Source organism: Mustela putorius, unplaced genomic scaffold (genome assembly GCF_011764305.1).
Source record: "Mustela putorius furo isolate JIRA1106 unplaced genomic scaffold, ASM1176430v1.1 tig00000129_pilon_pilon_pilon, whole genome shotgun sequence".
Taxonomy (NCBI): Eukaryota; Metazoa; Chordata; class Mammalia; order Carnivora; family Mustelidae; genus Mustela; species Mustela putorius.
The window spans coordinates 23,935,951-23,949,027 of NW_025421290.1; the positions used below are offsets into that span (position 1 = coordinate 23,935,951).

The 13,077-nt window shown below is 38.9% G+C and overlaps 1 protein-coding gene across 4 annotated transcripts in view; it reads left to right on the top strand.

The window, feature by feature from the left end:
* CATSPERB (cation channel sperm associated auxiliary subunit beta) overlaps positions 1 to 13,077 on the top strand; it is a 120,945-nt gene that overhangs the window by 74,091 nt on the left and 33,777 nt on the right. For all 4 annotated transcript variants that reach the window (XR_001179922.2, XM_013057593.2, XM_045071191.1 and 1 more), the window contains one exon: positions 8,282 to 8,472. Coding sequence is in view for 3 of the 4 variants with exons in the window: in XM_013057593.2 (XP_012913047.1) it covers positions 8,282 to 8,472 (191 nt within the window). In the remaining variant the exon portion in view is untranslated. The remainder of the gene's footprint in view (positions 1 to 8,281; positions 8,473 to 13,077) is intronic.

The following is a 13,077-nucleotide window of genomic DNA, read 5'->3' on the forward strand; positions in this document are numbered from 1 at the left end:
AAAAAAAAAAATTAGGGGGGAGGGCAGAAGAGGAAGGAGAGAGAGAATCTTAAGCAGGTTCCATGCTCAGCTCTGAGCTGGACCTGAGGCTTGATCTCATGACCTTGGGATCACAACCTGAGCCAAAATCAAGAGTCAGACACTTAAACAGCTTAGCAACCCAGGAGCCCCATAAGTTTAGAATTTTTTTTTAAAGATTTTGTTTATTTATTTGACAGACAGACATCACATGTAGGCAGAGAGGCAGGCAGAGAGAGAGGAGGAAGCAGGCTCCCTGCTGAGCAGAGAGCCCGATGCGGGGCCAGATCCCAGGACCCCGAGATCATGACCTGAGCCAAAGGCAGAGGCCTAACCCACTGAGCCACCCAGGCACCCCTAGAATTTTTAAGTTTTCCTGATGAGTTGACCATTTTGTTCATATTTGGTGTCTATTTTCATCTCTATAATGATTTGTATTTATTTGTTTGTTTTTTATCTGACTTCTGTATATCCTTCAAAGTCCAAGAAAAACCAGACAGGAAATCTAAAACCAGAGCTTTTGGTACTCCATTAGGTATTCTTGTAAGGATAACCATTCATTCAGTAATCTTCTTAGATCATGCTGTTGTCAGTCACTTTGGATAAGGGATTTTGACAAGGTTTGGGAGACTGTTGAAGAGAAAGATTGTTCTTGAAACTGGGGCATTCTTAGTTGGACAAAAAGAGGGCTTTATGAAGGTGTTTCCACAGTTAGAATTGGTGACTTAGGACACAGAGGCGCTGATCAGGGGGCTGCTGAGCCATGAGTCATAATGGAGAAGTCAGAATAAAGAAGTCAATAATGGAGAAGATTGAAGGAAAAGGAGACAGAAGGTTATCAAGAGGCAAATTCAGTCATTTCCCAGTTTTATTTAGGACATGTGTACTGGCAACTGCAATTGGCAATTATCCTGAATGCCTGTAGCATAGACTGACTATATCTATCTTCATGACTTTGGTCTGCCATTAGCCAGATGGGTAGCGATGACTGGGCATTTTTGCACAGGGATTGAAGACCCATGTTGCTATAGAGGTAATGAAAGGAAAGCAATTGACTCATTCTTTTTAAAAATTAGACACAGAGAAATATAAACAGTAAGTATATGGAAAAAGGGTATTATTAGAGCAACTGCATATAAATACTGAAGAGTTAAATAGGTAGCACTTAAGAGTAAGATTCAGAAGAACACTTACTTGTTTGTTTGTTTGTTTGTTTGTTTTTTAAAATAATGCTTCTATATTGGGGCACCTGGGTGGCTCACTTGTTTGAACATCTGACTCTTGATTTTGGTTCAGGTCATGATCTCAGGGTTGAGATTGAACCCTGAGTTGGGCTCTGCCCTCAGTGGGGAGTCTGCTTGAGTTTCTCCCTCTCCCTCAGCCCCTGCTTCCTACAGACACTCTCTCTTTCCCTCTTTAAAATAAAAATTTGAAAAAATAGGGTGTCTGGGTGACTCAGTTGGTTAAGTGACTGCCTTTGGCTCAGGTCATGATCCCAGAGTCCTGGGATCGAGCCCCACATTGGGCTTCCAGCTCAATGGGGAGTCTGCTTCTCCTTCTGACATTCCCCCTCTGATGCTCTCTCTCTCTCTCTCAGATAAATAAATAAATAAAATATTTTAAAGAAAAATTAAAAAAATAATGCTTTTATTTTGTATTCAGTGCTTCCATTGTAGTAAAACATACACAACATAAAATGTACTGTTTTAGCCATTTTTAAGTGTATAGATCTGTAGCATTAAGCGTATTCACATTATTGTGTAACCGTAATGATGATCCATCTCCAGAACTCTTTCGTCTTCCAGACGGAAGCACAGTAACCATTAAACAAGAACTCCCTATATTCCAGACCTCACAGTGCCTGAAAACCACCATTCTACTTTCCGTTTCTATGAATTTGACTAGACTAGGGACCCTCATATAAATGGAATCATATAGTATCTGTTCTTTTGTGATTGGCTTATTAGCATAACGTTCTTAAGTTTCATTCATGATCCGTTCCTTGTCGTACCTTGTGAGGATTTCCTTCCTTTTTAAGGCTGAATCATATTCTATTCTTTGCCATATATACACATATCCATAAAGAAAAATGTACCCCATGTTACTGATCTATTTAACTATCAATGGACACTTGGGTTACTTCCATCTTTTGGCTTTTGTGAATAACACTATTACAAACAGGGATGTACAAATATCTCTTTGAGACCCTGCCTTCAATTCTGTAATGTATATGCCCAGAATTGGAATTGCTGGATCAGATGATAATTTAATGCTTAATATATATTTTTAAGATTTTGTTTATTTGACAGAGGGGGAGACAGCAAGAGAGGGAACACAGGCAGCAGGAGTGGGAGAGGGAAAAGCAGACTCCCCATTGAACAGAGAGCCCGAAATGGGGCTCGATCTCAGAACCCTGGAATCATGACCTGAGCTGAAGATAGTTGCTTAATGACTGAGCTACCCAGGCGCCCCCAGTGTTTAATATTTTGAGGAAACTTCATACCATTTTCCACAGCCGCTACACCATTTTACATTCCAAATAACAAGGCACAGGCATTCCCATTTCTCCACATCCTGGCCAACACTTGTTACTTTCTGTTTAATTTTTTTGATAATAGCCATCCTGATGGATGTGATGTCGTACTTCATTACAGTTTTGATTTCCATTTTCCTAATTACTAGTGATGGGGGGCATCTTTTCATCTGTTTATTGACCATTTCTGTATCTTCACAGGAAGAATATCTATCCAAGATATCTTTTGCCCATTTTTTAATTGGATTGTTTGTTTTGTTGTTGTTGTTGAGTAACAGTGGGTTTTAGTGCTTTTTTTTTTTGCAGGACTCTGCAATTTGTATAATCCTATGAGTCTTCTTACAAGCTACACTTGCCTGTATATGATTTCTTTTCTTTTTCTTTTTACCTCACCTGCCTATGTATCTCTCATGAAAGACATATATGGATTTTACATTTTTTTAGCCAGTCTAACAATCTTTGTCTTTTAATTGGAGAGTTTAGTCCAATTACGCTTATTATTTTTTACTAATATATTTGAATTCATTTCTGCCATCTTCTACTCTGCTTTGTATTTGTCCTACTTTTTCATGTTTCTTTTTTGCTCTCTCTTCTTGCTTGCCTTATTTTTTTTATTTTTAATTCCAGTACAGTTAGCATGCAGTGTTGTATTAGTTTCAGGTGTACAATAGAGTGACTCAACAATTCCATACGTTACTCACTGCTTCTCACGATAAGTGCCCTTCCTAATCCCCACCACTTATCTCACTCTTGCCCCCACCCACCTCCCCTCTGGTAACCACCAGTCTTGTTTGCCATATTTTGAGATTCTTTTTCTCTCTCATTCCATTTTTTTTTCTTTTACTAGGTTGAGACTTTTGTATTCTGATTGGATTTTTGTTTTGTTTTGATTTGTTTTTGAGAATTTTTTTAATGTTATACAAGATTTTTACATGTATGTTAAGTTAAAGTCTAGAATTAATTGATTTTCTTTAAAAAACAGATTTATTTACTTATTTTAGAGTGACAGAGAGATCGCTTCTCGGCCTTTTGGCTAACATCAAGTGTAGAGTGACAGAGAGCACATGTGTGGAGGGGGGAGGGGAGAGGGAGACAGAGAATCTCAAGTAAACTCCCTGCTGATCAAGGAACATGACATGGGGCTTGACCTCATGAACTTGAGATCATGACCCAGGTTGAAATCAAGAGTCAGAAAAGCTTAACCAACTGAGCTACCAGGTGCCCCTAAAATTAATTGATATTTTGTCCCTGCATATATAAATAAATATATAAATATAAATATATTTATATTTATAAATAAATATATAAATATAAATATAAATATATTTATATATTTATATATTTATTTATATATGCATATATATATTTATATAATCCCAAACCCTAGATGTCTGATCTATCTCCACTCTTTATATTTTCTTAGGATGAGTTTAATTATGATCCCTTTGCCCCTCAAACCTTAGAAGACATGTCAGCTTATAAAGTGGTCCCATTATTTAAGATTTGGAGCGAACACAGGCAGGCAGAGTGGCAGGCAGAGGCAGAGGGAGAAGCAGGCTCCCTGCCAAGCAAGGAGCCCAATGTGGGACTCGATCCCAGGACACTGGGATCATGACCTGAGCCAAAGGCAGCTGCTTAACCAACTGAGCCACCCAGATGCCCCTCCATCATGTTTAATAAACAGCATGGTGCATAGTGAGATGGTGTGGTGGAAAGGCCACTGACAGTAGGCCACTGGGTGGGAAAGGGGCAGGGCGCAGTATGGCATCAGTCTTGGAATGGGAGCGTAGCACATGTTGGTAGTTAAGTTTGATGATAGTTGTCTATCTGTCCTTTTGCAGTGTTTCCCCCAGATATTCCTCTCTGCCTCAAGAATTCACTGACTTGTCTAATTTTAAGCCTCTCCTTCCAAATCTCCTTCCTTCCTCCTTTAAAAACTGGATTTCTTGCCTCTCCTGGAATGGCAGAGTGCTATTACCAAGAGCAATCCTAAATACTCAAATACAAGAGACTCCAATAGCAAAGGGGGGAGGCAGCTTTGGTAGTTAAGGTAGCTACCTGGCCATTGGTCATTGACTTCAGAGGCAAAGAGGTTAAGGTTTTTGAGTGTGTGTGTGTGTGTGTGTGTTTAGTACACTTTACTCTTTGGAGAAGTTTTAGGTCCAGAGCAACACTGAGCAGAAAGTACAGTTCTCATAGACTCACCCTGCATACCCACACACCCCCCCTTTGCCACTATCAGTGCCCTACATTATGGTGGTACACTTGTTACTATCCATGAAACTACACTGACATACCATTGTCTGAATGGATACAATTATTAATCTATTCACTTACTTAAGGACAGCTTGGTTGCTTCCAAGTTTTTGGCGATTATGAATAAAGGCTCTTATAAACATCCTTTAGAGTTTTTAAAGATTATTTATTTATTTATTTGACAGAGATAGAGATCACAAGGAGGCAGAGAGGCAGGCAGAGGGGGAAGCAGACTCCCTGCTGAGCAGAGAGCCTGATGTGGGGCTTGATCCCCAGATCCTGAGATTATGACCTGAACCTAAGGCAGAGGCTTAACCCACTGAGCCACCTGGGTGCCCCCTTCTTTAGATTTTTGTGTGAGCTTGTTTTCAACTCATTTGGATCAATACCAAGAAATGTGATTGCTGGGTCCCAGAACATTTTTAGCTTTATAAGAAACTGCCAAACTGTCTTCCAAAGTGGCCGTACCATTTGGCATTCCCACCCGCAATGAATGAGCGTTCCTGTTGCTCCACATCCTTGCATACATTTGATGTTATCAGCATTTCATCGTTTTGCCATTCTATTTTTATTTTGTCAGAGAGAGAGAGAGAGAGAAAGCACAAGCGGGCAGAGTGGGAGGCAGGCTCCCCGCTGAGCAAGGAGCCCGATGTGGTACTCGATCCCAGGACCCTGCGATCATGACCTGAGCCAAAGGCAGAGGCTTAACCAACTGAGCCACCCTGCCATTCTATTTTTATTTACTTTTCTAAATTTTAAGTAGGCTCCACACCTAAGGTGGGGCTGGAAGTCACAACCCTGTGATTAAGAGTCAGTGCTCCACTGATTGAGCCAGCTAGGTGCCCCAAGTTTTGCTATTCTGGGGGGTGTGTAGTGGCATCTTGTGGTTGTTTTAATTTGCATTTCCTGATGACCTATGACACCGAGCATCTTTTCATGTGCTTATCTGCCATCTGCATACCTTCTGTAGTGAAGTGTCTGTTCAGATCTTTTGCCAATTTTTAATTGAGTTGTTTATTTTCTTACTACTGAGTTTTAAGAGTGTTTTGTATTGTAGGGGATCAGAATATGCCACACCAAAATATTCTAGCTTGGCCTACAGATTATTTTCAGCTGAAGGCAGTTGAGAAGAAGCAGAAAAAAGGGAAAAAAGCCTCTGACTTGAAACTGAAGTAACCCCTTTATAAAACACATGTAAAGACACTGTGATTCACAGGGATAGGATTTCTAGACATCACACAATTGATAAATGACAGAACTGTTACTTCTCCTCTGGTCTTCTAACCAAGAACATAGATATTTATCATTTGCCTGAATTCTCATCTGAGAAAAAACTTGAAGGAAAAACAACAGTGAAGCAATTAAGCATGTGTGTGCACGCATGCACACACACACATTCTCTCTCTCAAATAAATAAATGAATAAATAAATAAATTAATTAATTAATTAAAAGAAAGAAAGAAAAAGAGGCCTGCTTGGTTGGCTCAGTCAATTAAGTGTCCCAGGACTCTTGGTTTCAGCTCAGGTCACAATCTCAGGGTGCTGAGATGGAGCCGCGCCTCTGGTTCTGCCCTCACTGGGGAGTCTGCTTGAGATTCTCTCCCACTCTTTCCCTCTGCCCCTCCCCCTGTTCATGCACAAGCTCTCTCTTTCTCTCTCTCTCTCTTTCTCTCTCTAAAGAAACAAATCTTTTAAAAAAATAGAAAGAAAGAAAAATAAGAGAAAGAAAAAAAATCTCTGCCCTCTCCCTCCCAAGAAAGGCAAGATGATCCCTAATCTCCAGAGAGTATCAGTTCAGAAACCTGAGCAGCATCTACATAACAAATCTTATTAAGCAAGACTTCTCTTTCATTAGTTTCCTTGTGCATTAACTTTTCTACAGTCTGGCACTCTAAACCTCTTTTCCTTTGTCTTGTCACTTCTCTACAAACTTACTGTTCTTTGTTAAAAATGCCTTGTAAACTCCAGGTTCTAACCATCCCCTTGAGTTCCTCCTCACTGACATTTCTCTCCTGTGGAAGCATGACACACAGGTTAATAAACTCTATTTGTTTTCCTCTTGTAATCTGTCTCTTGTCAGTTTAATTTCCAGGGCCCCAGGTGCAGAATCTAGGGAAGTAGAGGAGAAAAAAAGGCTTTTTTCTTGCTTTACAGTTTATTTTGGATAACCGTCCTTTATCAAATGTGTTTTTTGCAAATATCCATGCCCCGTGCCCCAATATGTGGTTTGTCTTCTAATTTTATTGGCAGTGTTTTTCACAGAGCAGAGGTTTTTAACTTCAATAAAGTATGGCTTATCAAGCTTTTTCTTCATGGATCATGCCTTCGGTGTCATATCTAAAAAGTCATCCGCATGACCAAGGTCATCTAGGTTTTCTCCTATGTTAATCTTGTATGAGCTTTATCGTTTTGCATTTTATATTTAAGTCTGTGATCCACTTTGAGCTAATTTTTGTGAAGGGTGTAAGGTCTGTGTCTATATTTATTACTCTTTTTTTACATTTTTTAAAAGTGGATTTTTTTTCCTTATACTTACTCACTGTACAATTTCTTAGAAGTCTGATAAACATGGGTGTACCTGGGTGGCTCAGTGGGTTAAGTGACTGACTCTTGATTTGGCTCAGGTCATGATCTCAGGTCCTGGGATCCAGGCCCATACTGGGCTCCATACTCAGCACAGAGTCTGCTTGTCCCTTGCCCTTTGCCTACTGCTCTGCCTACCTGTTCTCTCTGTCAAATAAATAAATACATAAATAACCTTTTTTTAAAAAAAGATAAACAGGATAAACATTAAGAAGCAACAACTGGTAACATTTGATGAATTACCAATTAATCTCTTAAATATGCATTTTTTATTTTCTAATTAATATTTTTCACCTTCTTTCATTTAGACATTATAGCATGACTGCTTTACTTATGTAATTAAAAACACTTTCTAAATGCAATTTTAATTGTTCCATTTATTCTAATTGGATCATGTATTATTATTTACTTAATTTTCCTATTATTGTGGTTTCTTATTTCTAATTTTTATCATAATTCCTTGATGAACATCTCTGTGTGGAAAGCTTATTTTTTTCTGCACTTCAAGTTATTGTCTTAAGATAGAACCCTGTCAGTAGACTTATGGATTCAGAGCGGGGAAAAAATATAATGCTAGAGCTCTTAATGCATGCAGTCAATTTGCTTTTTGGGAAGCTTGTATCAGTTTATAGTCCATTTGTGGTGGATGAGTGCCTATCTCCACTCAATCCTTGCTGCTCCTGAACCCTGTCATTTAAAAATATCTGCTAATTTGATGGGTGAGAAATTGTATCCAGTTGCTATAGTTGGTTAGTGAGGTTGAACAAATGTTAACCAAGTTTTCATTTGTTAGCTGTTTGTAGTACATTTATAAATCATGTGTTCACAAACTTGTTCATTTGAATCACTGTTTTATCCAGATGGCTTGATGTTTGTTGGTTTGGTTTTTAGGAAAACTGGAACAGCTTACATAAGAAAAATATTACATCATAACAATTCTGAAGGATTTTTGTCCTCTGTTATTGCGGAAGTGATAGACCCTTTTGGAATAGAAGAAGTGAATGAAAGCACATGTTTGTCTAGTTCCCTTACCATTAGTCATGTTGGAATTGACTCCTATAAACTTACTCTTCAACCACAAAGTAAGTGTAATAATGTAGTACATCTTTGATTGCTAGAAAAAAATGAAGAATTATCTTTTGGGAAGATTCTATAGATGAACAGTAGATTTCAAGATTTAGTCCATTTTGCAAGATACTGAAATCTACATACACTTGTGTTCCTGGAGGAATGTTTAATTCTAATATAACAAAACCTAGCTTAAACATCATTAATATTTCATATATAGTAGTGCCTTTCATTTATTTTTATAATGTTATTTTGTCTTAAACAGTATTCAAGAGAAGAGAAGAAAATAGGAAGTCCAAAGGAAAAAAGAAAGAAAGAAATATTAGAAGTCCATGTAGATTTTGCCCTACATATTAAAATAATTATGTAGGATATTTCTATTTTAAGGATTATATGCAACAGATATAAATCCAAAGTTAGTACCATTTATTGTAAGGATTTGGCTTTTATTGTGAGTAAGTGGGAAGCCATTGAAAGCATTCAAGTAGAAAGTAACATGATTGGACTTTGGTTTTAACAAGATCACTTTGGTTCCTGTATTGAGAATGGGCTGGGCAGGTGTTAGAAGTCAAGAAGAAAAGCAGAGAAATCAGTTTTGTGATTGCAGTAATCAGGTGAGAGATTATATTAAATTTAAGGTGCCTGACATTCTTCCAAGTGGAGAAATGAGGTTTGTATTTAGGAAGACAAACCTGGGGTTCAGGGAAGGTATCTGGACTGGAGAGAGAAATTTGAGCAGTCAGTATTGATTCTATGAGACCAGATGACACCACCTGGAAATATGGAGTATAAATATGGAGTATAAATATGGAAAGGAAAAGCTCTGAGTTGCAATCCTTGGCATTGCAACAATTAGTGGTTAGGAAGATGGTGGAAGAGTCAGGACAGGAGAGTGGGTGGTCTATTCAGAGAAGAATTAAGAGAAAGTGTGAAGAAGACCTTTCAAGAAGGATGGAACCAGTAGGTCAGGTCAGATGAAGATGGAAAGCCAGCCAGTAGATCTGTGGGCAAGTCACTGGTAGCCTTGACAGAAGCTTTTTTTTGGGTGGAACAGTGTAGACAAAAAGTGTGATTGGATTAGTTTCTAAACAATAGGAACTGAATTCCTATAAACAGAGAGGAATTGAAGACAGTGAATGAAAACAACAATCTTGGCAGGAATTTTGTTAAAGGGGAGGAAAGAGATTATGTGAATTGGAGGGAAGATGGGAAGGGATTTTTGTTGTTTTGTATAAAGTGGGAGAGATTATGGGATGACTGAATGGATCCGTTGGTTAAGCATCCAACTCTTGGTTTATACCTAGGTCATGAACTCAGGGTCCTGGGACAGAGCCCTGCTTCCACCTCCATACTTAGCAGGGAGTCTTCTTGGGATTCTCTCTTCCTCCCACTTGGTCTCTCCCCTCAATCTTTCTCCCTCTCTCTCTTTGTCTCTTTCTCCAGCAAATAAATAATAATCAAGTGGAAGAGGAGGGGAGGAGCAAGATGGCAGAGGAGTAGGAGACCTAAATTTTGTCTGGTCCCAGAAATTCAGTTAGGTAGTTATCAAACCATTCTGAATACCTACCAACTCAATTGGAGAGCAAAGAAAAGAATAGCAGCTATTCTATGAACAGAAAAGCAACCACTTTCTGGAACATAGGAGTGTGGAGAAGTGAATCTGAGGGGATATATAGGAAGATGGACCACAGGGGCAGGGATCCTCTGTCAGCCGGCTCCTGGCAAGTGAGAGCGGAGCAGAGCACAAAATCAGAACTTCAAGAAGTTGCTCCAGTGACTAAGTAGGGCTGGTGGACCCCTTGCTGGGACAGTGTGGTCTCAGGACCCTTGAGGTCATAGACCACAGGTGCTTGAGTGTGGCAGAGCTCCCAGGTATCAGAGCAGGGAAGCCAGCTGCAAAGACAGAGCTGAGGAGGGGGCTCTCAGCTCAGGGTTGCCATAAACCAGGATCTGAGCATAGTTGGGCCACTACTCTTCAAGTAGGGATCCCATAAATGGCAGATCTGGAGAGACCATCCCCCGCCCTCAGGAGGAGCAGCACAGGAATTTGCTGGGTTTGTCGACTCCAAATGGGGCCACACGCCAGAGATAGAAATGCTCGTCATGGGCTGGGTGAGTAGAGTGCAGCCAGAGACCAGAGAGACAGGAGTGATTGACTGCTTTTCTCTGAGGGTGCACTGAGGAGTGGGGCCCAAGCTCTTGGCTCCTATAGGGCTGGATATTGGGAGGTCTCCATTTTCATTCTTGTCCTCCAGGGCTATATGAAAAGCATTCAGGGATCAAAAGTTACTGAGAGCAAATCTAACCAGATTGCTTAGCCTAGTCCCCTGGCAAGGGTGGTGCAATTCCACCACGGGCAAAGACATTTGAGAATCAATGCAGCGGGCCCCTCCCCCAGACGATCTGCAAGAACATCCAACCAAGACCAAGTTTACCAATCAATGAGAACTACAAAACTTCAGAGCGAGGGGAATAAGCACCTAGAATTCATGGCCTTTTCCCCATGATTCTTTAATCTTTCAGAGTTAATTTTTTTTAAATTTTCTTTATTTTTTCTTTTTCTCTCTCCTTTTTTGAATTTTTCTTCTTTCCTTTTTCAACCAACATCTTATCAATTTGTTCTTTAAAGTCTTTTTAAATTTTCGCTTTTGCCATCATCTTCAATCCCTTCATTGCATTTAACCTTGTTTTGTGTGTGTGAGTGTGTGTATATGCATATATATACAATTATATAAATATATACATATATGTTTTTCTTTCTTTAAAATTTTGGGATACAGTTTCTTCTAACACCAAAATACACCCAAAATCTAGGGTGTGGCTCTGTTCTATTCACCAGCCTGATCATATTCTTCTTTTCCTTCTTTCTTTTCTTTTTTTCTCTCTCTTTTCCCCCCAATTTCAGGTCTCTTCTGATTTGTTTAGTGTATATTTTTCTGGTGTCATTGTTACCCTTTTAGCATTTTGTTCTCTTATTAATTTATTTGTCTCTGGACAAAGTGACAAAACAGAAGAACTCATCTCAAAAAAAAAAACAAAAAAAAAAAAACAAGAGGCACTACTGACTGCCAGGGACCTAATCGATACAGACATTAGTAAGATGTCAGAACTAGAGTTCAGAATGACAGTTATAAAGTTACTAGCTGGGTTTGAAAAAAGCATAGAAGATGCTAGATAATCCCTTTCTGGAGAAATAAAAGAACTAAAATCTAACCAAGTCGAAATCAAAAGGGATATTAATGGGGTGCAATAAAAAATGGAGGCTCTAACTGCTAGGATAAATGAGGCAGAAGAAAGAATCAGTAATAAAGAAGATCAGATGATGGAGAATAAAGAGTCTGAGAAAAATAGAGATAAGCAACTACTGGATCATGAGGGGAGAATTCAAGAGATAAGTGATATCATAAGATGAAACAATATTAGAATAATTGGGATCCCAGAAGAAGAAGAGAGGGGCAGAAGGTATACTGGAGCAAATTATAGCTAAGAACTTCCCTAATTTGGAGAGGGAATCAGGCATCAAAATCCAGGAATCCTCAAAATCAATAATGATAGGTCAACACCCCATCATCTAATAGTAAAACTTACAAGTCTCAGAGACAAAAAGAAAATCCCAAAAGCAGCTCAGGACAAGAGGTCTGTAACCTACAAAGGTAGAAATATTAGATTGGCAACAGACTTATTCACAGTGACCTGGCAGGCCAGAAGGCACTGGCCTTATATATTCAGAGCACTAAATGAGAAAAATATGCAGTCAAGAATATTATATCCAGCTAGGCTGTCATTGAAAATAGGTGAAAAAATAAAAAGCTCCCAGGACAAACAAAAACTAAAAAAATTTTCAAAGACCAAACCAGCTCTACAGGAAATACTGAAACAGGTCCTCTAAGCAAAGAGAGAGCCTAAAAGTAACAGATGAGAAAGGAGCAGAGACAATTTATAGTAAGTCACCTTACAGGCAATACAATGGCACTAAATTCACATCTTTCAATATTTACCCTGAGTGTAAATGGGCTAAATGCCCCAATCAAAAGACACAGGGTGCCAGAATGGATTAAAAAAAAAAAGACCCATCAATATGCTGTCTACAGGAGACCTATTTTAGACCCAGAGACACCAACAGATTCAAAGTGAAGGGCTGGAAAACCACTTATGCTAATGGACATCAAAAGAAAGCTGGGGTGGCAATCCTTATATCACTCAAATTAGATTTTAAACCAAAGACTATAATAAGAGATGAGGAAGGACACTTTATTATACTTAAAGGATCTACCCAACAGGAAGATCTAACAATTTTAAATATCTATCCCTAACATGGGAGCAGCCAATTAATAATAAAGCCAAAGAAACAAATTAACAATAATACAATAATAGTAGGGGACTTGAACACCTTCTGCACTGAAAAGGACAGACATCTAAGCAAAAGATCAACAAGAAAATAGAGGCTTTAAATGACACAATGGACCAGATGGACTTCACAGATATATTCAGAACATTCCATCCCAAAGCAACAGTATACATATTCTCCTCTAGTGCACATGGAACATTCTCCAGAATAGATCACACTGTGGGTCACAAATCAGGTCTCAACAGGTACCAAAAGATTGGGATAATTCCCT